The sequence below is a fragment of the Tachysurus vachellii genome, chromosome 5 (genome assembly GCF_030014155.1).
Source record: "Tachysurus vachellii isolate PV-2020 chromosome 5, HZAU_Pvac_v1, whole genome shotgun sequence".
Taxonomy (NCBI): domain Eukaryota; kingdom Metazoa; phylum Chordata; class Actinopteri; order Siluriformes; family Bagridae; genus Tachysurus; species Tachysurus vachellii.
This window is the reverse complement of record NC_083464.1, coordinates 921,288-946,416: the sequence shown is the minus strand read 5'-3', so window position 1 is coordinate 946,416 and position 25,129 is coordinate 921,288. Positions and strand designations below refer to the sequence as shown.

The 25,129-nt window shown below is 38.0% G+C and overlaps 1 protein-coding gene across 2 annotated transcripts; it reads left to right on the top strand.

Annotated features, from left to right (window-relative positions):
• LOC132845462 (lysosomal acid phosphatase-like) lies at nucleotides 1-19,727 on the top strand. Of its 2 annotated transcripts, XM_060869443.1 has the most exons (10): nucleotides 20-412; nucleotides 3,085-3,180; nucleotides 4,767-4,853; nucleotides 10,233-10,385; nucleotides 10,505-10,603; nucleotides 11,617-11,706; nucleotides 13,615-13,747; nucleotides 17,039-17,127; nucleotides 17,507-17,613; nucleotides 18,207-19,727. In XM_060869443.1, the coding sequence occupies exons 1-10, from the start codon at nucleotides 332-334 to the stop codon at nucleotides 18,574-18,576; spliced, it is 1,305 nt and encodes a 434-aa protein (XP_060725426.1). In that variant the 5' UTR covers nucleotides 20-331; the 3' UTR covers nucleotides 18,577-19,727. The 2 variants fall into 2 exon arrangements, with proteins under 2 accessions (XP_060725427.1, XP_060725426.1); XM_060869444.1 differs by lacking the exons at nucleotides 10,233-10,385; nucleotides 10,505-10,603 and having other exon boundaries at nucleotides 1-412.
• The last annotated feature ends 5,402 nt before the right edge of the window (nucleotides 19,728-25,129 follow it).

Below are 25,129 nucleotides of genomic sequence, written 5' to 3'. Positions count from 1 at the left end.
GGCACTGGCAACCTGGGTAACAGATTTGGGTAAACTCTTTCTGAACAATTCTATGATGTTTTCATTCCAAACATCCCTGAAATTATATTTAAAAATAGCATTCATTTTTTCTAAGAGGTTAAAAAACAGGCATTGAAAGTGGTGTAGTTTATGGTGTTGTTTGCTCGACTACTGAAAATGTTGGTTCTGTTATTGCGTTGTTACTCATTACCTGGCAACCTCGAAAGAGAGCGTCGTAGCCCGTTACTTATTTCGTGTCACAGTTTCTGTGTACTTTCTTGAGGCATTCTAAACTTAATGTCTGTAACTGTATGCGTCTGTAATTGCAAACATGGGATCGTGTATTTTTAGCATCTTGTTTTTTGTCTTCGGATATTTGACAGTAGAATGTAAGGTTAAATTGGTCACAGTGGTGAGTATGTTACTGTTCTGATCTGTGTTGTTTACCTTAAATAAATGTCTACCCAGCAGGAGCGGTTCTGGGGTTTCATCTTTAGGGGGTTTTATATTATATATTATATGACTACATAGTAAGCCAAAAGTTATGGGATTATTTAATGGCAAAAGTGGACACCAAAATTTTATGTATGATGTAATGATGTCAGTCTTGAATCAGATCAGTTCATGTGTGTGTACATTCTCTACAAACAGTGTGTCTAATGAATGTAGTCATTAATAAACTAATATTCACAAGACAAAGACCAAATAAATAAATGTTATTTTTATTTAGTATTGAATGGATTGTTTGCATTAATATTTTGTTTGTGCTACAACTCTGGTAATAAGAATAGTGACATTAACGTTATAGATAAATGCCTCCAGCTCTGACTGCGCGTGCACGCTGCGCGTGCCTGTGCTTCTCCGTTCGGACATGACGCACTTTTAAAAGACTACAACGCACGCGCGTAAAAGCAAAGTAAAAAAATCGCTCTTGGATCAAACTGATAAATAATTTTCTTTCCTATCGAAGACACGTCCTGCATTTTAATTTTTATTTTTGAAAGTAAAAATTATACTTATAGTTTTAGGGTGGTTGAGATCACACACAGGGGGCTGGAGCCACCCTAAAGAAGGGCTAGAACCGCCCCTGCTACCCAGTATTGTTCTATAACGTGTAGCCACCAATCCAACGATAAGACAACATTAAATCTGTCCCTTTAAATTTATCAAGGTAAATTCTATGGCTGAACAAACCGTAGCTTTCAGTTTTGTGTAAGCACATGACGTCACACGTTCACGCTACAACGTCGCCATCAGACGGGGAAGCGGGTATGGAAAACCAAAAGGATCATAAATTCACAAAAAGATTCATAATATAATATAAAAAATTCATTTTAATAATATAAATAAGCAAATGTATCTTATTTTTTTCCTGAGGTTGCATTACGTAAAATTATATAATATAGTACTATTTTTTATATATAATAAATTATATATTATAAGTGTTTTAATGCATAATGTAGGAATTATTTATTACATTTCTTACTTACATCGACACTTAATCTAAAACAAAAAAATGTGCAAACTATTTATTTATTTATTTCCACTGTGTGAAATAAGAAATAAATAAAACAATCACACTTGATTTGGATCATTTTGTCAACAGTAGATGCAATCAGCAAATTATAGTAAAGCACGTAATTAGCACATTGTGACCACACTAAATTTTAATCTAATTTCTGACTATATTACAGTTAGGTCAAGCATTTAGTGTCATTTCAACCATACATATTCCATGGTGCTGCATGAAACAACATAGAGCTACACGAAACAAAGGGCTAAGGACTGAAAAGAAAGTTGTCCTAGCCACATAAAGTGCATCTTAGTGCAAACAGTGCAAGACAAGAGGCAGTGCAGACAGACAATACAATACACTACAGGATATATATTGCCAACCCGTGGGTAGTCTGTAATTGACTATTGTGCTAATAAGAGGATGTAAACAGTAATACAATTCTTATAGACACCAATAAATGTTTTTCATGTGGCTCTGATTATGACATACATTCCATAGATGCAATGAGCATAATATAGTAAAGTACATCCCTTAGTGTGGCTACTTAATTTTAGCCTATTTTACTGTCAGTTTTTGGGGCAAATTCACCTAAAATTTTCTTTATATTGCTATATTCTAGATAGGAATACCTGATATTAAGGTTGCTCTAATTATGAAATGTTACATAGTTCACAGATGCATTTGGTATAATATTGTAGAAGACCTCCCAGAGACTAATTGTATACATGTATGGTTTGATTTTGAGCTTACTGGGTTTACTGCTTTTTCTTTTTGTACTCAGGGTTCCTCTGGGTTCTCAGGTTTTCTTCCATCTCCCAAAAACATGCTCATAGAACATGCTAAATTTCCCAAAAGTGTGGCCATTAATCAACTATTAATCTTCAGAGAAATGCATTAAATTTCATTATGCAGTAAGACAATGGTCCAAAACACACTGCCAATACAAAAAAGGGACAAAATGGAAAGGTTTGGCCAAGTCGATAAACAAACCACAACAAGACCCACCAGATCTTGTTTTTAAATAAGAGGAGATTGAAAAGATTAACCCCTCAAAAAAAAAAAAAAAAAAAAAAAAAAAAAAAAAAAAAAAACCAACAACAACAACAGCTGAAAAAGATGCAGCACAAGCCTAGAAAAACATCATAATAGAAGAATGCCACAATTGTGTGATAGTGTGTTGCTAGCAGTTATTGCAACCATTAGGCTCATATTATGTTATTTAAGATAATCTTTTTTGCTTTTTCTCACCTAAACAAATTGTGTGGTCTGCCACCAAATGTATCATATCCTATGTTGATAAACACAAGTACAGATATATATGAAATGTATGATATATATTTACTAAGAAAGTTTAAATTCTGTCATATGATACGCATCCTTTAATCTTAAACCCCTATGTCATCATTGTATTGCATAAACAAACAAATTGGTTTTACTGTGCCAGAACTTTTGAAAAGGGGTTGTAGTAATAGATTATGAAAGGGAATCATAAAATCTTTTAATCTTTTAAAATCTAAATTCTAAAATGTTGAATCTTTTTTTAATAACTTTTGTCCTTGTCCCTTTAGTTATACCGCCATGGAGACCGTTCTCCTGTCGAAGCCTTTCCAACAGACCCATACCAGGAGAGTGCATGGCCACAGGGTTTTGGACAGCTTTCTCAGGTACCTTTTACATACACACACACAGTACAACTGTACAGTAGTATTTTGTACATTGTTAAGACTTACAGTGCCTTGCAAATGTCATCCTTTCCACATTTTGTGACGTTTAAACAAACAAAAATGTATTTTATTGGGATTTTATTTAATAGATCAACACAAAGTTGCACATAATTGTGAAGTGGAAGGTAAATGATAAATGGTGTCCAAAATGTTTTACAAACAATTATTTGAAAAGTCTGGCATGCATTTGTATTCAGCTTCCTACCAAACTAAAATCCAGTGAAACCAAATGCCTTCAGAGTCTAATCACTAAATAGACACCACCTGTGTGTAATTTAATCTCAGTATAAATACAGCTGTTCTGTGAAGCCCTCAGAGGTTTGTTAGAGAAAATTAGTGAACAAACAGCATCATGAACACCAAGGAACACACCAGACAGGTCAGGGAAAAGTTGTGGTAAAGTGTAAAGCAGAGTTAGGTTATAAACAATATCCCAAACCTTGAACATCTCATGGAGCATGATTTACAATTAATCTTCCGAAAATGGAGTATGGCACAACTGCAAACCTAGTAATGCATGGCCGTCCACCTAAACTGACAGTCTGGGAAATCATGGAAGCAGCCAAGAGGCCCATGGTAACTCTGGAGGAGCTGCAGAGATCCACAGCTCAGGTGGGAGAATCTGTCCACAGGACAACTATTAGTCGTGCACTCCACAAATCTGCTCTTTATGGAAGAGTGGCAAGGAGAAAGCCATTGCTGGGAGAAATCCACAAGAAGTCCATTTTGCAGTTTGTGACAAGTAATGTGGGGGAGACCACAAACGTGGTAGAAAGTTCTCTGGTCAGATGATACAATAGATTAACCTTTTGGCCTAAATGCGAAACGCTGTGTGTGGGGAAACCTAACACTGCACATCACCCTCAATACACCCTGATCCCCACCGTCAAACATGGTCGCAGCATCATGTTGTGGGGATGCTTTTATTCAGCAGGGAAGCTGGTCAGAGTTGATGGGAAGATGGATGGAGCCAAGTACAGGGCAATCTTAGATGTAAACCTGTTAGAGTCAGCAAAACACTTGAGACTGGTGCGGAGCTTCACCTTCCAGCAGGACAATGACCCTAACATACAGCCAGAGCTATTGGTTTAGATCAAAGCATATTCATGTGTTAGAACGGCCCAGTCAAAGTCCAGACCTAAATCCAACAGAGAATCTGTGGCGAGACTTGAAAATTGCTGTTCACAGACACTCGCCATCCAATCGAACTGAGCTTGAGCTATTTTTTTAAAGAAGAATTGGCAAAAATGTACCTTTCAAGATGTTGTAGAGACATAGCCCAAAAGACTTGTAGCTGTAATTGCACCATTTATAAATTTCCTTCACTTCACAATTGTGTGCCACTTTGTGTTGGTCTGTCACGAAAATTCCAATAATATTTTGTCTGTGGATGTAAATGACAAAATGTGAAAAGAAGTTCATGGTTCTGAATACTTTTGCAAGGAAAACCTATAATAAAGTAGTTGTATTCGCTAGGTTGCTTACGTGGATAGCTGATATCCTTTTTGTCTTGTGTGAATGTACAGGAAGGTATGCAGCAGCAATTTGAACTGGGCCAGTTTCTGAGAAAACGCTACACAGGTTTCCTGAGCGAAAACTATATGCGTTCTGAGGTCTGTGGTAATTAATATAATGAACTCATTGTCTGTTTTCATTCTTGCCTGTTTCTGAGGTGCAGCATTAAATTTATTTGTCATGTCACAATTGACACTCCATAGTATTTCTGTTTGTACCCAGCATATTAGGGGCAATATACGGTGATACCTCTACCCCAACAACCACGTGTGCTCTGTTTCCCCACCTCAGCTTCCCGCGTCTCACTCGGTTAAAGCCGCTTTTCCACTGCACACGACAAACGACTGCCGATAAACCGGAAGTCATTCATTTCCTATGGAGAGTCGCAAAGGGGCTGCGTGAGGTGACGACCATCTGTGGATCCGTAATTTTTGGATCCGTTTTGAGCGTTGGATCTGTTAAAAAAATTTTAACTTGTGCGACTACACCGCATCTGATATGCCGACCGGACGGGTTTTTATTAAAAAGACCGGCAGATGTTAGTGAGGAAAGAGTGACAAAAAAGGCAAAAACAAGTGAAGAGAAAAGCGATGAAGAAAATGAATGTAAAGAAAACAGAAATTGTTGCAATTAAGTTCAGTTAAGTTAGGAGAATTTCAGTTAAGTTCGTTAACTTTAGTGAAGTTTATTTAAGTTCCATTTAAGTGTAAAGTAGCATTAAGAGTGTACAGTAGTGAGTAAGTGAATGAAAGTGAAAGTGTAATTCTATGCCCATGAACCCTCCAGATCTGTTCATTTACCTAACAACCTAGGTCTATTAACCTAGACTTACAGTATACACTGGGACAGTGTCTGAGTCTTGAAGACTAATTGGTTCCATAACTTTGGGACTGTAAGTGAAAGCTCTGCCCCTGCTGTAGTCTTTAATGCTGTTCAGGTACCAACAAATAGGCTGCTTCTTTTGATCAGAGTGGGTATGGTGAATCATAAAAATAAATAAAAACTAAAAAAAAAAACATTAGGTTCTGTGTGAGACTAATCAATGCAATGTTTGACTGGGAGACACAGCAGTGGGAAAGGAGTGATTTGTTCATATCTGAATTCTGGCCTAATTAGAGCTTGTTTGTGCACCTATTGGGATATCCAGACATTTTATATATACATATATATATATATATATATATATATATGTGTATAGTCATGTGAAAAAATTAAGACACCCCATTAATTATTAAGTTCCAGAATTCTCTGTTTTTTACTTTTCAATGAGTGATTGTATTTAATGGTATGTTTTTGTCATGTTGCAAGGTCCAGTTCCACTTCAGCTTCAGTTTTTTGACAGATGGTTTCACATGTTCCTCAAGCACCTTCTAATACAACGTAGAATTCAAAGTGCATTATGTGATAATATGCCAGGTCCTGCTGCAAAGCATCCTCAAATCATCCCCATAACACTTCCACCTCCATGTTTCACAGTTGGTATGAGGTTCTTTGCTGAAATACTGTTTGGTGTATGCTGTCTGTTATGGTCTTCAATAATTCAATATTAGACTCATCTGTCCAAAGCACTTTATTCCAGAAGTCTTGGCCTTTCTCTCTGTGTTCTTTTGCAAACTTTAGTCTTGCTTTCATGTTTTTCCTAGACAACAGTATAAATTGTCAGTTTAAATTGACTGAAATACAACCAATGCTTTCTAGAGTCAAGAGTCAAGAGTCAAGAAGCTTTTATTGTCATTTCAACCATATATAGCTGTTGCAGTACATAGTGAAATGAGACAACGTTTCTCCAGGATCAAGGTGCTACATAGAAACAAAGACAGGGCTAAAGACTTGTAAGTAGTCTTAGCCACATAAAGTGCAACTGTGCAACCTGGTGCAAACAGTGCAGGACAAGACAAACAAGACAGACAAGACAGTGCAGGACAAAAGACAGTGCAGGACCAGACAGTGCAGGACAAGACAGTGCAGGACAATGACAGTGCAGACACAAGTTACAAGACAATACAAAAAGTACAAAAAATGCAGTACACAAAAGACAATAAATAGTAAACAGTCACAGAAACAGCGCCGACCGACCAGTGTTAATACTGTATGTGTTAATATAGTATGTGCGAAATGGCTGAGATATTGTACAGTATGTGCAAAAACGGCTGAAATGTTGGGACAGTTTGTGCAAAAAACAGCAGACAAGGTGTGCAAAACAGCATGTAAACAGTTTGCTGGATTGTAAGCAGCATGTAAACAGTATGTTGTGTCAGTGTGTGTGTTTTGTGAGGGTCTATGCAGTCCATACAGATGATGTGTGTGTATGTTGTGCTCAGTACAGTACATTTCAGTTGTTGAGAAGTCTGATGGCTTGTGGGAAGAAACTGTTACACAGTCTGGTCGTGAGGGCCCGAATGCTTCGGTACCTTTTTCCAGATGGCAGGTGGGTGAAGAGTGTGTGTGAGGAGTGTGTGGGGTCATCCACAATGCTGTTGGCTTTGCGGATGCAGCGTGTGGTGTAAGTGTCTGTGATAGAGGGAAGAGAGACCCCAATGATCTTCTCCGCTGTCCTCACAATCCGCTGCAGGGTCTTGCGTTCTGAGATGGTGCAGTTCCCGAACCAGACAGTGATGCAGCTGCTCAGGATGCTCTCAATGGTCCCTCTGTAGAACATGGTCAGGATGGGGGGAGGGAGATGTGCCTTCCTCAGCCTTCGTAGGAAGTAGAGACGCTGCTGGGCTTTCCTGGTGATGGCGCTGGTGTGGAGTGACCAGGTGAGGTTCTCCGCTAGATGAACACCAAGAAATTTGGTGCTCTTGACGATCTCCACAGATGATCCGTCGATGTTCAGCGGAGAGTAGTCACTCCGTGCTCTCCTGAAGTCCACAACCATCTCTTTAGTTTTATCCACATTCAGAGAAAGGTTGTTGGCTCTACACCAGGCAGTTAGTTGTTGCACCTCCTCCTTGTATGCTGACTCGTCGTTCTTGTTGATGAGACCCACCACGGTCGTGTCATCGGCGAACTTGATAATATGATTCGATCTGTGCGTTGCTGCACAGTCGTGAGTCAGCAGAGTGAACAGCAGCGGACTGAGCACGCAGCCTTGAGGAGCTCCAGTGTTCAGTGTGGTGGTGCTGGAGATGCTGTTCCCGATCCGGACTGACTGAGGTCTCCCAGTCAGGAAGTCCAGGATCCAGTTGCAGAGGGAGGTGTTTAGTCCCAGCAGGCTCAGCTTCCCAATCAGGTGCTGAGGGATGATTGTATTGAATGCTGAACTAAAGTCTATGAACAGCATTCGTACATAAGTGTCTTTATTGTCCAGGTGGGTGAGGGCTAAGTGGAGAGCTGTGGCAATGGCATCGTCTGTGGAGCGGTTTGGACGATACGCGAACTGTAGGGGGTCCAGTGAGGGTGGTAGCTGCGTCTTGATGTGCCTCATGACGAGCTTCTCGAAGCACTTCATAACTATGGGTGTGAGTGCAACGGGACGATAGTCATTGAGGCAGGACACTGTAGACTTCTTTGGGACAGGAACGATGGTGGTAGTTTTGAGGCACGTAGGAACAACGGCGCTGCTCAGGGAAATGTTGAAGATGTCCGTAAAGACATCCGCTAGCTGTTCTGCACATTCTCTGAGCACCCTGCCAGGAATGTTGTCTGGTCCAGCAGCCTTCCGTGGGTTAACTCTGCATAGAGATCTCCTCACGTCGGCCGTGGATAGACAGAGTACCTGGTCGTCGGGGGGAGGGATGGACTTCCTCTGCGTTACGTTGTTCTGTACCTCGAACCGAGCGTAGAAATCGTTCAACGCATCTGGGAGGGAGGCGTCGCTATCACAAGCAGGTGAAGCTGTCTTGTAGTTTGTGATCGCCTGTATGCCCTGCCACATGCGCCGGGTGTCTCCGCTGTCCTGGAAGTGGCTGTGGATAGTCTGGGCGTGTGCGCACTTTGCCTCTCTGATGGCTCGGGACAGTTTGGCCCTTGCTGTTCTTAGGGCCGCCCTGTCCCCTGTTCTGAAGGCTAGGTCTCTAGTCCTCAGCAGAGCACGCACATTAGCAGTCATCCACGGCTTCTGGTTGGAGCGTGTAGTAATGGTCTTGGAGATGGTCACGTCATCAATGCACTTGCCGATGTAACTGGTCACTGATGACGCGTACTCCTCCAAGTTGACAGAGTCACCGTTGGTTGCAGCCTCCCTGAAGATATTCCAGTCAGTGCACTCAAAGCAGTCCTGAAGAGCAGAGGTGGCACCTGCTGGCCAGGTTTTCACTTGCTTCATAACCGGTTTTGAGCGTCTGACGAGTGGTCTGTATGCTGGAATTAGCATAACAGTGATGTGGTCTGAGTAGCCGAGGTGGGGGCGGGGCTCCGCACGGTATGCGCCGGGAATGTTTGTGTAAACAAGATCCAGCGTGTTTTCACCTCTCGTAGCAAAGTCCACATGTTGATGGAATTTAGGGAGCACTGACTTGAGATTTGCATGGTTGAAATCTCCGGCGATGATAAACAGTCCGTCAGGGTGAACATTCTGTAGGTCGCTAATAGCTCCGTATAGCTCACTTAGCGCCTCTTTAGCATTACCGCTAGGAGGAATGTAAACTCCGACAATGTAAACAGTAGTGAATTCCCGTGGTAAATAAAATGGTCTGCATCTAACAGTCACAAACTCCACTGACGATGAGCAGTAACTAGAAACAAGCACAGAGTTCTTGCACCAATCCGTGTTGATATAAACACACACACCACCACCGCGAGTCTTACCGCACAGAGCTGCATTTCTGTCAGCTCTAAATGAAGTTAGCCCGTCCAGTTGAATGGCGGCGTCCGGAACTCTGTCGCTGAGCCATGTCTCCGTGAAAACAAACACGCAGCAGTTTCTAATCTCTCTCCGTGTAGAGCGTTCGAGTCGGATGTAGTCCAGTTTATTGTCCAGGGAGCAAACGTTGGCTAGTAGAATGGACGGGAGAGCCGGCCGGCTAGGGTTTGTTTTTAGCCTAGCACGGACCCCCGCCCGCTTACCGCGCTTCCGCTTCCTCGCGCACCGCTTTCGGCGTCCCCTCTCCTGGTCTCTGGTATCAGGCGGTACTGGGGACTGGAGGCCTGGTCTCCGCAGCAAGCCGAGGTCACGTAGCCTATACAGTACATCATCGTGCAGGTTGGTTGTTACACGATTTCTGTACTTTATTAGGTCCTGATGGTGGTATACATGAACACCGCTGTGCCTGGCATCCATGTAGAAGCAATGGTCGGGCTAAAAACCGTAAATAAAAACTTAGAAAATGTAAATAGCACCGTATTGAATCCGGAGAGGCCGCTGCGTGCTACTGCCGCGCCGCCATCTTGGATCATTCTATTGGATCTATGGGTTATATTACCTGAAAACTGCCTTGTTTTCAGATATACCTTGACATATACCTTGCCTGTGTGACCCTTATTCAATGTCAGCCTTCTATGTTAGGTGCTGATTCCGATTTCTTCCTGTGGCATAGATTGTTGTACGGAGCACAGATCATGATCGCACTCTGATGAGTGCCGCCTCAAATCTTGCCGGTCTTTACCCACCCAATGGCTCACAGGTGTTTCATCCAGGTTTGGCCTGGCAGCCTATACCAATACACACAGTCCCCCAACACGAGGATGCGGTAAGATTACGCACCCTCCACATTTGCTTACTGCAAAAAATAAAATAAAATTTAGATATAATACCACTAACATCGATTGATCACTAGTAATTGTGACTTTTTTTTTTTTTGTTTACCAGCTGCTGTCATTTCCTATTCCAAACTGCCCAAGCTACCAAGTGCTCATGAATGAAACAAAAACAACAGAAATTTACCTAAATATGACCAAGACTTACAAAGTGAGTTTGAATCTCTCTCCAGATTACTTATTTAAAATAATTCTCCCTTTAATGCCTGCATTGTTGTCAAAATTATTTATTTTAAATTTATAACCTAGAACAAGTATGAAACTCATTAACAGAGAACTTTGTGCCTGAATATTTAATGTACAGGTTTAATTTAACCAACATAAATTAGATTAGTAGGACCCAAGAGTAAAATAAATTATAAGAAAACCTATAATTTGTCTCTAAAACTCCTTTTTAAACCTGTACAATATACTCAGTATACAATATACCTGTACAGTATACTCAAGTGCAATCGTTTTTGCATGAGCATCAAGCAAGATTTTCGAATGCATCGTAGTTTTCACATGAATTCCTTTCTGCTGAAGCCATCAAATGATGAACAATGATGAAGAGCCTAGCATAGTACCAACCTCACCTCTACAGGGGTAGAGGTCAGGTTTTTAATAAGCATAATTAATATTTAGATATATAGTCAGTGGTAAGGAAGGAATTGGTTATTTTTAAAAGGGGCTTGGTTGCTACTAGTATTATCTAGTGAACAAACTAAGGGACCCAGTATGCAATTGATTTTGAAGAGGAAATTATTAAAATTAAATCGCTCTTTTGAAGGGGAGTGAAACATTCTGTACACTGTTTTGAGATATAAATATTTTTATCTAAATGTTCAGCAATCAAATTGTCAGTTTTTTTTATAGCCTGAATTTATTGCCTGATGTTTGGAATTTTACCATTGAAATAATTTGTCATTCCTGTTGCCTATTGACAGTGCATTTTTCTGTGGTGGTGTTATTTCTAGTTAATTTAGCTATGTAATTAAATAAAAATCCAGGACTATCGTTCTTATCTCAATTAGGTTGGAAGTATATGATGATATTGCAGATATTCCAGTTAAGAAGCTTTTTTCTTAAGATGTTAAGCATATAGAAGTGCTGGTTGCATTGCATAACATTATAGTAGTGTTGCAATGTATTAATGTATTGAATGCTGTGCTTTTTACTGAGTAGGATTTCCTGGAGATGGTACGGAATAAAACTGGGCTGAACACAACGTCCATTGAGATGATATGGAGTATCTATGACACACTATACTGTGAGGTGAGGTTCTGTGAGTAGTTTATTTGTGCTTATAATAATAGTAATATCTAGTTGTAAGGGGGATGTGGTAGCTCAGTGGTTAAGGTGTTGGACTACTGATCAGAAGGTTGTGAATTTGAATACCAGGGCTACCAATCTACTACTCCAGGGCCCCAGATCAAGGCCCTTATCCCTCAGTTGCTTAGCTGTAAAAATCTGGATATGGAAGTCTGCCAAATGTATATTCTGTAATGCTTTACAAGAAAAAAAAACATGTTAAAGAACTTAAGCAAATGTATGTTTTTGTCACAGAAATCCTTAAGCATTAAAAATAAGGGAAATAAATGTTTAACTGTAAAAAAATAAATAGTAAAAAGTTCTAAGCCATAAACAGTAATATTTTCTTTTCTGATGTACAATAATTTTCTATAACACTAAATTTTTTGGTTGAAGTGTAACGTCTGAAAATCTAAAATGTTTATACTGACTCAACAATGCAGAAGTCATAAAAACAGCTATAAAAATTTTACATTAGGACTAGCGGTACCTATACTTTTGCTTACCAAAACATTGGGTGGTCTGCCACACCTCCAAAGGTGCCATGTCCTGTATGTGTCAGGAAATAAAAGATGGAATTCTGATCTAGCACCTCTTATTCTTATACTTTTATTTGTTGCCTTACAGTATATTCATATACTGTTTTGATCTCACACTCAAATGGATTTAGTTATAGCAAAAAGAAAAAAAGCCTTTGCATTTCCAATATTTTTGGAGTGGACAATTTTTTCAATGTATTAAGAAATTTAATTAAGAAGATTGTACAGTTAAACCCACACAGTCTTGCAGTTACCTATTCAGCCAATCATTGGGCAGCAAGAGAATGCAAACAAACAAAACAAAACAAACACAGATACCAAGATAGATATCAGAAGGAAGAAAGTGTGAAAGTGTGGCTGTGATCATGGCATTGTAGTTTGAACTAGATGGGCTGGTTTGAGTATTTCAGAATATCTTGATCTAGGAATTTTCACACATAGCAGTCTCTAAGCAGACTTTAAAGGTGACACAGAATAGTGAAAAAATAAACATCATTTGTGTGGAGGGTCTGCTTGCTGAGTGACCTTGCTGATGAGAGAGAATGACCAAACTGGCCTTCCATCCATGACAGGAAGTGTAAAGTATATGGCCAAAAGTGCTGTCATATTCATAATTAAATTAAATTAAATTAAATTTAGTAACAATATTTTGTCAATATCCAAATATTTCTGGATAAGATTGTGAATTAGTTGCCTATTCTCTCTCTCTCATTCTCTCTCGCTCTCTCTCTCCCTCTCTCTCTCTCTCTCTCTCTCATTCTCTCTCATTCTCTCTCTTGTCTCGCTCTCTCATTCTTTCTCTCTCTCTCTCTCTCTCTCTCTCTCTCTCTCTCTCTCTCTCTCTCTCTCTCTCTCTCATTATCTCTTCCTCTGTCTCGCTCTCTCATTCTCTCTCTCTCTCTCTCTCTTTCTCTCTCTCTGTCTCTCTCTCTCTCTCTCATTCTCTCTCATTCTCTCTCATTCTCTCTCTCTCTCTCTCTCTCTGTCTCGCTCTCTCTCTCTCTCTCTCTCTCTCTCTCTCTCTCTCGCGCGCTCTACCTCTCTCTTGCTCTCTCTCTCTTTCTCTCTCTCTCATTCTTTCTCTCGCTTTCTCATTCTCTCGCTCTCTCTCTCTTTCTCTCTCTCTCATTCTTTCTCTCTCTCGCTTTCTTATTCTCTCTCTCTCTCTCTCTCTTTCTCTCTTTCTCGCTCTCTCTCTCTCATTCTCTCTCTCTCTCTCTCTCTCTCTCTCTCTCTCTCTCTCTCTCTCTCTCTCTCTCTGTCTCTCTCTCTCTTCCTCCCGCCCTCCATCCCTCACACGCATGCAATGTAACTCTCACTTTCCTGCACACAGAGGAAGCATGGCCTGCGCCCTCCAGCCTGGGTGACTCCAGATGTGATGAAGACACTGGAGTTGCTGAAAAACTTTAGTTACCAGATCTTGTTTGGTGTCTATAAAAGAGAGAAGAAATGCCGGCTACAAGGAGGTCAGATCAGGATATTTTTATTATTCACAAATTTATGAGCTTTACTCATGACTCTGTAATGTGATTCCATAAATTCTGATAATATGAAACAGAAAGGTAAAATGTTTGCATTTCTACACTGTATTTTAATCTTAAAATACAGTGTATTTAATCTCCATGTAATTTAATCTTGGCCCCACCACAGTATTGTCCCCATCATGTTTTGAAATTGTAATCTATTAAAAATGGGCTTCTATTCATTATTCACCACTGAGATTTAGTGTTAATTACGTCAGACGAGACGAGTCTAAATATGTTCGTCAACAACCTTTTTTTTCATGACTAAGACGAGACGATGACAAGACTGCACCACTGTCCAAAAACGCTGACTAAGACTAAATTAACATGCATGAAAATGTTTTGTATAAAATAAAAACTAAGATAAAATCTCTCTTCATTTTCGTCTACAATTGTCTCTGCTTTTTCATCAGCTGTTACGCCTTTAAAATATTCAGCACGAGTTCGTGGCTTCGCGCTGTTTAATGTGTGCTTAGAAAGAATTCGCCCTCAAAAAAAAAAAAATCCTGAGCACAAGTCCACCCCTGGTCTAGTCAGGCTTTTTGTGTTACATTATATTTCCTGTCACTGCACAGGCTCTTTTATTGTACATGACAGCTTATGTCCCGATGACCGGTCTACGATTAAAAGCAATATGAATAAAGTAAATATGATGTGCGGTCAAGTTCGAGTGTATGCACTGTTTAAACGTCTTCTCACTGATACTTTTGTGATTCGCGGACTGTAAATAGGTTGTATTTTAGGCCCACAGTAAAGTGGCCTATTCTTTTATATATTTATTTTATTTCTGATTTGAACAGAAACATGAGACACAAGGCAACCAAAACAGTTTTAAAACCCTTTGTAACTTAAGTCGTCAGTCGGAGTCTGTTGGGCTCCAGCTTTTGAATTGTGTTGTTTAAAATAAAATTCTCTTCAGAACAGGTTCATCATTTGTGAATGTGTCTCCTAAATCAGAAAGTGAAAACCAGACACGTTTAACATTTGCATTCAACAATCATCATCCAACAAGTGTATTTTGTCAGGTAATTATGACATTTAACCAATGTTTGAGATGTGAAACACTTTTTTTTACTGAAATGTTTATCAGTAATAATCTCAGTAATAATGTGTTATTTTAAAAAAAGACTTAATTTTAGTCTAGTTTTAGTCAGAAAATTGTAAAGACTTTTAGTCGACTAAAACTTGACTAACAAAAAAAGATATGTGAATGACTAAATATGACTAAAACTAACAAGGACATTTGGCACAAGACTAAGACTAAATTAAAAATAGGTGACGAAATTAACACTGCTGAGATTTTTAAAATCCTGTTTCTTACATACAATGCCCTACATGGCAAGCCCCCAGAATATATATCTGAATTGGTTTCAGCAGTGGATTTTACTCTGTTTTGATTATTGTGAAGCACCTTGTAACCTATAGAATTAATCAATTACTTGCTTACATCCATCAACCCCTTGATCTTGACAGGTTCCCTGTAGATGAGAAACCTCCACTATGATTCACCATTATGCTGGTGTTTTGGAGATGATTGTTTGTTTTTATTCATGCCAAAGAGTTCTACATTAACTTCACCATTTCATCTGATATTTTCTGATATTTTAGTTGTCTTTGTACAAACTTCATACATCACTCCAGTTGGAAATTTGAGAAGTGGCTTTTTTCTTGCACCCATACAGGCCAGATGTATGTTGGTGCTTAGCATGTTCCACTTCTTAATGAGTGCTTGTTTATATTTTTGGAAATATTTTTATATCCCTCTCCTGATGTGTACATTTTTCAGCTTTTTGCAGCTTTGCAATTTTGGTGCGCATGCTACTACAGAGCACAACTACAGAAAACTGAAGGATGGTAGTGAACAGTTGTTAATGTTTAAAAATCAGGTGTTGGAAAAAAAAATTAAGTGACTTTATGAGTGTAAGCCAAGAAATCTTAAATATTGTGGACAACTGTGTTGGATTACCAAAGATGCATTTTTGGTGTCTGAGAAACCCAATAGAGCCTCATTCTTTTGCTAGGTCAAGAAGACGAACACTGATCCACTGATGATCACTGATGCTAAGCAAAATGCTTACATAGCATGCTTTGTACATTGCTTTGTGAGAATGGTGTTTTGCATCAGTGACACTGTGGTTCCTGCAGTTTGAACTGTACAAATGAAAAATATAATATACAAAATGAATGACAAAATAAATCTTTCAAGTACTTTTAGGTCTGTCTAAGTAAAGACAGTTTGGACAGTTAGCATTCATCTAGAAGTGATGTGCGGATCGATACTAAAGTATCGATATTTACGATCCCAACGTCTCCTGCTCTAGCATCGATTCTCATATAAAAAGATTGATATTTAAACTCAGTAATTTGGAGTGAGTGTTTATGTTATCATAAGTAACTTGCTGTCACCAGAAAAGTCTAATTATATCCGGTTAGGGGAAGGAACTACTTCTCCTTCCGCCGGTCAGGTGTGTGTGCACTGTGGCTCTGTGACTGCACCCCTTTATTTTCCCGCTACGATTCGAGGTAGTGAGCAAAAAACGGAACAGGCTCAAGGGGAAAACTGTAAACATGCTCTTATTCCTAAACAAAAACCTGTGAATAAGGACAGTTTTCAGAACAGGCTCAGGTTTAACATTTTCAGGGGAGCCTATTTCTATTTATTTTTTTGTAAACATGAATGTTTTGTGAAAACATTTTGAGTTAACGGTTTTCAGGGGTGCCTGATTTACATGTGTTGTAAAGAACAACAAAAAGTGGATATAGAATATTTTGTTTCAGAACAAATGTTTGTTTATTGTAAAAATGTTTATTATGTTTATTTAAAAAAAAATTGAGGTACTGATTTTCAAGGGTGCCTGATTTACATTTGTTGTTAAGAACAGCAAAAAGTGGATATGGAATATTTTGTGACAAGGTTAAGAGTCAATTTTTTTTATTTGTGTGTAATTTGTGTTTTATTTCAACCTGTTTTATAGGTTGATTTTCTTTATAATTATATAATATGAGAGTAGTTTATTGTCTTGTCATTATGCAGCTATTATATGGAATTGGTAAACCTACAGCCTACTTTTTTTTACTTTACTTTAAACTTGTTGTCATATCACACTAAACAAAATATGTAAAAAGTATTGGTATCAGTATCGGCAATACCAGCCTGGGTATTACTTGGTGTCGAATCGAATAGGAATTACATCGCTGTTGCACATCACTATCATCTAGTATTTTTTGTCTTAGGTGTCTTGCTGGGTCAGGTTATTAAGAACCTCTATGCTGCTACCTGTTTAAATTTAAATCAGCAGCTGAAGATGATCATGTATTCTGCGGTGAGTCAGTTCCTGTTTTCTTTTTCATTTGTTTCCATTTATTCACTCTCTTTGTAGTACTTAATACATGTAAGACTTGTTAATACAGTTTCACTGTGTCATACCAAGAAAGCACCTTGTTAATACCATCACTGTACATGCCAAATTAATTTATGCTTTTTAGTATGAATCATTCTGTCCTTTTTCATGTGGTTATTAGACAATGAGATGTAATAAGGTACAACATATATCTACTTGGTAAAATGATACAGTTTGTAAATATTTGCAAAACAACCATATGCTTGCTGAGAACATTTTAGGATTGCTAACTATTTCATAATCCTGCATAACACAAAATACACAAACAATAATTATTGTTGTGTGTTTATATCTTCTTCAGCATGACACAACCATTGTAGCACTTCAGGAGGCACTTAATGTGTATAATGGATTACAGCCACCGTATGCTTCCTGCCACATAATTGAACTGCATCAGGATCAGAATGGGTAATGCAAACTTTCAAAACACACAAACACACACATGTAGCATCTGTGCAATGAGAAAAAAAATACTTAAATAGGTGAGAGCTTTAGGTAATGTTCACAAAACCATGATCTTAATGACTATGACCTTGGCATACAGTAGGTTGTTTTGACTCACAAAGGCTTATTAGTTATTTTTGTTTTTCATAGTATTTAAATATTATCTTCAAGGTATTGCAGTGAAAACTTTAGAGAAATCAGCACCAACAACCAAAGTCAATGAGATCACATTTTTTGCATTCTACTGTTTAATGTGAACATTAACTCAACCTCCATGTTAAGTGCATTACTGTTTGCATTGTTATGCAAACAGTATGTTATACAAACTAATGTTATACAATTAGCAGATTTGATAATTTCATGGAAGAATAGGTGCACATGTAAGTTTGTTAAAGTTGCCAGTGAATGTATATCAGCTTTCACATTATCTGTGCAAGTCCATACAAGTTTACACACTTTAGTTGTTTTCTACACTTGCTAATTAGAGCAGATGAAGCACTGCAGTAAGAGTCATAAGTTTTACTTATACATTTATGCTGTCTGGTTTTTTCCCTCAGATCATACTCTGTGGCAATGTTTTATCGTAATGATAGCACTGCAACTGAGCCATACTCTTTAACTTTACCTGGTTGTGCAAAGCTGTGCCCTCTGAAATACTTCATTAGACTCACAAAATCAGTCATTCCAAGTCATTGGCGCAAAGAGTGTGTTGTAAAATCCTGTCAGGCACAGGATAGAGTTGGAAGATTCTTAACAACAATCCATTTTCCATCCATTAATACCCTGAGATACACGGATTATCCATTCCAGGACCGAGATCATGACTCGAGGTGCTTCTATCTCAAATCATTTTGTCGTCCAATAAGATGTGACAGAAAAATTAATAATCCGTTCTGGCCCTCTAATACACTCCCTTATTGGTGCTAATAGCAATGGAAAAAACATGTTTTTAATTGCTATAGAGACATACACAAATGATGCTTCAAATCATCATAGATTAAACTGGCCTTCTCACAGATGATCGTCTCGGTAATGGTATCTGCTTCCCCTTTATCCACAACAACAGAAGCCTCTCCATCTCATCATTTATATTTGAACGTAACTTCGATATAATCGTCACGCCCTTGGAAGGATTTACGTTCTTGATAGCATCCTTCTGCTTTAGGATGGTACATATTGTGGATTTACTGTGATCATACATGCATGCTAGATCACTCCCGCGGGCACCACGCTCATATTTATCGACAATTTCATGCTTTATTTTCATGGTCATCATGCGTTTCCTCTTCTCACTACCATCTTTACCACTCACTTTCTTAAGACTTTACAGGAATAGATAGTACAATGAGAAGGAAAAATAGGAAAAGAAAGGAGAGACATAAGGCAAATAGAGAAAGGAAAATCAATGTAAAAATACAAAAGGTTGATGAGTTGGTTAAAGAGTTGACTTAAATATGAGTGACTAAAAGAAGACAACGAGGGATCAGACGCTGTACCTAGACAGCTGGAAGAAGATTCCAAAAGAAAGGAAGATTATAATGCGTAAAGTTTTATTTTCAGAAGTTCAGGAGAACTCTGAATCGCTTTCCTTTTTCTTATATTATTGTATTCTCCTATAAAAGAATTGATAAGATTAATATTGCTTATTTTGACTGTAAACTTAGATGATTGTTTCTCACAGAGAAATCTTAAAAGCCCACTGTGACATTTACTCACATCAAGATTTGCTTATGCCGAATTATAGCATTCACGGGTGAAATATGCAAATGAAGTGTTTCAACTCTCGCTGTCGCAGATTCGAAGGCGAGAGAAGGTTTCAGTCGTATGTAACCACAGCTTTTCAGCTCCAGGGAGTTAACTGCAACCATACAGTATAACCATATATAGAATTGTTAACCTTTAAAGATGAAGAACAAACATCTTAGAGTAGCACTCTGAGGGTCGCAGATGAGAAATGTTTGGAGGATGAAATTTGATGTTGGATGTCGAAAAAGCCGAAAGGGGCCAAACTCTATAGCGAATTCCAACTGTCGAATTCCAACTGTTCAAATAATCAAACAGTATTAGAATAAGTAAAAGTAATTAAAATGCAAAGATAATAACAAACCAAGAAACACTCTACAAGTGTTTCTTGGTTTGTTATTATCTTTGCATTTTAATTACTTTTACTTATTCTAATACTGTTTGATTATTTGAAGGAGATTTTATATGTAATTTTATTTTATTTTATTTTACATATATCACACACATTTATCTGTATTACATTGCTTTTAATAAAAAAACAAGGCCTCCCATTGTGAGGACCCTGTAAAGACAAGAAGGACTAAGTCTGACTCCTTCATCTAAAGATTCAAACAATACATTAGGTAGAACTTGAAGAGTACCGAGGGACTTCGAAGGACACCTGCGTTCGAGGGAAGACCAACTCTGATAGTTGATCTTGTGTTTTCAAAACTAACCCGTGCAAACTAGGACACATCTCTTAGTGGGATTGTGGAAGGGTTTCCTGCGCAATCCGAAAACATGTCACTAAAGGACACGTACGTCAGTATAAATTACTTCAAGTACCAGATCAGCTCATTTTTAAGTGATAAAGGTATAAACAAAAACAAATGTCACACACTTTAATAATCTCAATACTATGCTATGTCTACCATTCCCTTCCAAATGAGATCAATAATTTATTTTCTCTTTTGTATGTTGGTGTAGATGTGATTTTTACTCTAATTCCTCTAACTAATATCCTGTGGAACCAATTGTCTTCAGAATTCACCTAATCACTAAATAGACACCACCTGTGTGTAATTTAATCTCAGCGTATGTACACCTGCATTGTGCAAAGTAATCCTTGGATTATTTTGATCACAAACATTTCTAACATGTGGGACCTATACATATTTGGCAGAATTACCACTCACTTTCTTAGGACTTTACAGGAATAGATAGTACAAAGAGAAGGAAAAATAGGAAAAGAAAGGAGAGACATAAGGCAAATAGAGAAAGGAAAATCAATGTAAAAATACAAAAGGTTGATGAGTTGATTAAAGAGTTGACTTAAATATGAGTGACTAAAAGAAGACAACGAGGGATCAGACGCTGTACCTAGACAGCTGGAAGAAGATTCCAAAAGAAAGGAAGATTATTTTCAGAAGTTCAGGAGAACTCTGAATCGCTTTCCTTTTTCTTATATTATTGTATTCTCCTATAAAAGAATTGATAAGATTAATATTGCTTATTTTGACTGTAAACTTAGATGATTATGTTTCTCACAGAGAAATCTTAAAAGCCCACTGTGACATTTACTCGGATCAAGATTTGCTTATGCCGAATCTCAGTGTAGGTACACCTGTTCCCTCCCCTATCTCTCTCTCTCTCTCTCTCTCTCTCTCTCTCTCTCTCTCTCTCTCTCTCTCTCTCTCTCTCTCTCTCTCTCGCGCGCTCTACCTCTCTCTTGCTCTCTCTCTCTTTCTCTCTCTCTCATTCTTTCTCTCGCTTTCTCATTCTCTCGCTCTCTCTCTCTTTCTCTCTCTCTCATTCTTTCTCTCTCTCGCTTTCTTATTCTCTCTCTCTCTCTCTCTCTTTCTCTCTTTCTCGCTCTCTCTCTCTCATTCTCTCTCTCTCTCTCTCTCTCTCTCTCTCTCTCTCTCTCTCTCTCTCTCTGTCTCTCTCTCTCTTCCTCCCGCCCTCCATCCCTCACACGCATGCAATGTAACTCTCACTTTCCTGCACACAGAGGAAGCATGGCCTGCGCCCTCCAGCCTGGGTGACTCCAGATGTGATGAAGACACTGGAGTTGCTGAAAAACTTTAGTTACCAGATCTTGTTTGGTGTCTATAAAAGAGAGAAGAAATGCCGGCTACAAGGAGGTCAGATCAGGATATTTTCATTATTCACAAATTTATGAGCTTTACTCATGACTCTGTAATGTGATTCCATAAATTCTGATAATATGAAACAGAAAGGTAAAATGTTTGCATTTCTACACTGTATTTTAATCTTAAAATACAGTGTATTTAATCTCCATGTAATTTAATCTTGGCCCCACCACAGTATTGTCCCCATCATGTTTTGAAATTGTAATCTATTAAAAATGGGCTTCTATTCATTATTCACCACTGAGATTTAGTGTTAATTACGTCAGACGAGACGAGTCTAAATATGTTCGTCAACAACCTTTTTTTTCATGACTAAGACGAGACGATGACAAGACTGCACCACTGTCCAAAAACGCTGACTAAGACTAAATTAACATGCATGAAAATGTTTTGTATAAAATAAAAACTAAGATAAAATCTCTCTTCATTTTCGTCTACAATTGTCTCTGCTTTTTCATCAGCTGTTACGCCTTTAAAATATTCAGCACGAGTTCGTGGCTTCGCGCTGTTTAATGTGTGCTTAGAAAGAATTCGCCCTCAAAAAAAAAAAAATCCTGAGCACAAGTCCACCCCTGGTCTAGTCAGGCTTTTTGTGTTACATTATATTTCCTGTCACTGCACAGGCTCTTTTATTGTACATGACAGCTTATGTCCCGATGACCGGTCTACGATTAAAAGCAATATGAATAAAGTAAATATGATGTGCGGTCAAGTTCGAGTGTATGCACTGTTTAAACGTCTTCTCACTGATACTTTTGTGATTCGCGGACTGTAAATAGGTTGTATTTTAGGCCCACAGTAAAGTGGCCTATTCTTTTATATATTTATTTTATTTCTGATTTGAACAGAAACATGAGACACAAGGCAACCAAAACAGTTTTAAAACCCTTTGTAACTTAAGTCGTCAGTCGGAGTCTGTTGGGCTCCAGCTTTTGAATTGTGTTGTTTAAAATAAAATTCTCTTCAGAACAGGTTCATCATTTGTGAATGTGTCTCCTAAATCAGAAAGTGAAAACCAGACACGTTTAACATTTGCATTCAACAATCATCATCCAACAAGTGTATTTTGTCAGGTAATTATGACATTTAACCAATGTTTGAGATGTGAAACACTTTTTTTTACTGAAATGTTTATCAGTAATAATCTCAGTAATAATGTGTTATTTTAAAAAAAGACTTAATTTTAGTCTAGTTTTAGTCAGAAAATTGTAAAGACTTTTAGTCGACTAAAACTTGACTAACAAAAAAAGATATGTGAATGACTAAATATGACTAAAACTAACAAGGACATTTGGCACAAGACTAAGACTAAATTAAAAATAGGTGACGAAATTAACACTGCTGAGATTTTTAAAATCCTGTTTCTTACATACAATGCCCTACATGGCAAGCCCCCAGAATATATATCTGAATTGGTTTCAGCAGTGGATTTTACTCTGTTTTGATTATTGTGAAGCACCTTGTAACCTATAGAATTAATCAATTACTTGCTTACATCCATCAACCCCTTGATCTTGACAGGTTCCCTGTAGATGAGAAACCTCCACTATGATTCACCATTATGCTGGTGTTTTGGAGATTATTGTTTGTTTTTATTCATGCCAAAGAGTTCTACATTAACTTCACCATTTCATCTGATATTTTCTGATATTTTAGTTGTCTTTGTACAAACTTCATACATCACTCCAGTTGGAAATTTGAGAAGTGGCTTTTTTCTTGCACCCATACAGGCCAGATGTATGTTGGTGCTTAGCATGTTCCACTTCTTAATGAGTGCTTGTTTATATTTTTGGAAATATTTTTATATCCCTCTCCTGATGTGTACATTTTTCAGCTTTTTGCAGCTTTGCAATTTTGGTGCGCATGCTACTACAGAGCACAACTACAGAAAACTGAAGGATGGTAGTGAACAGTTGTTAATGTTTAAAAATCAGGTGTTGGAAAAAAAAATTAAGTGACTTTATGAGTGTAAGCCAAGAAATCTTAAATATTGTGGACAACTGTGTTGGATTACCAAAGATGCATTTTTGGTGTCTGAGAAACCCAATAGAGCCTCATTCTTTTGCTAGGTCAAGAAGACGAACACTGATCCACTGATGATCACTGATGCTAAGCAAAATGCTTACATAGCATGCTTTGTACATTGCTTTGTGAGAATGGTGTTTTGCATCAGTGACACTGTGGTTCCTGCAGTTTGAACTGTACAAATGAAAAATATAATATACAAAATGAATGACAAAATAAATCTTTCAAGTACTTTTAGGTCTGTCTAAGTAAAGACAGTTTGGACAGTTAGCATTCATCTAGAAGTGATGTGCGGACCGATACTAACTAAAGTATCGGTATTTTACGATCCCAACGTCTCCTGCTCTAGTATCGATTCTCATATAAAAAAGATCGATATTTAAACTCAGTAATTTGGAGTGAGTGTTTATGTTATCATAAGTAATTTGCTGTCACCAGAAAAGTGTAATTATATCCGGTTAGGGGACTTCTCCTTCCGCCGGTCAGGTGTGTGCACTGCGGCTCTGTGACGGAGCGCTGCAGTCCTTTATTTTCCCGCTACGATTCGAGGTAGTGAGCAAAAAACGGAACAGACTCAAAGGGAAAACTGTAAACATGCTCTTATTCCTAAACAAAAACCTGTGAATAAGGACAGTTTTCAGAACAGACTCAGGTTTCACATTTTCAGGGGAGCCTATTTCTATTTATTTTTTTTGTAAACATGAATGTTTTGTGAAAACAATTTGAGTTAACGGTTTTCAAGGGTGCCTGATTTACATGTGTTGTAAAGAACAACAAAAAGTGGATATAGAATATTTTGTTTCAGAACAAATGTTTGTTTATTGTAAAAATGTTTATTATGTTTATTTAAAAAAAAATTGAGGTACTGATTTTCAAGGGTGCCTGATTTACATTTGTTGTTAAGAACAGCAAAAAGTGGATATGGAATATTTTGTGACAAGGTTAAGAGTCAATTTTTTTTATTTGTGTGTAATTTGTGTTTTATTTCAACCTGTTTTATAGGTTGATTTTCTTTATAATTATATAATATGAGAGTAGTTTATTGTCTTGTCATTATGCAGCTATTATATGGAATTGGTAAACCTACAGCCTACTTTTTTTTACTTTACTTTAAACTTGTTGTCATATCACACTAAACAAAATATGTAAAAAGTATTGGTATCAGTATCGGCAATACCAGCCTGGGTATTACAGAAAGCACATTAACAAATCAGAAAACACAAGGACATTTCAGACAACCCGGAAGAGGTTGTTATAGTTTGTGATTGGACAAGACACCTGTCACTCAAGGTATACATGAAGTTCAACAGTCTGCCGCAGGGAAAAGTTGGAATGGATGGATGGAATGGATTACTGTGGATTAATTCTGTTATTTTCTTATATTTAAACGGAGAACTTTACACATTACACATAAGATTCCATACCTGTATATCTTGAGTGACAGGTGTCTTGTCCAATGATCGGTAAGTTTCCATTCAAAAACGATACACTACCATTTCTGGGTTGTCTGACTTGTCATTGTGTTTTCGGATTTGTTAATGTGTTTTTGGATTTGTTAATTTGTTTTGTATACCAACCTC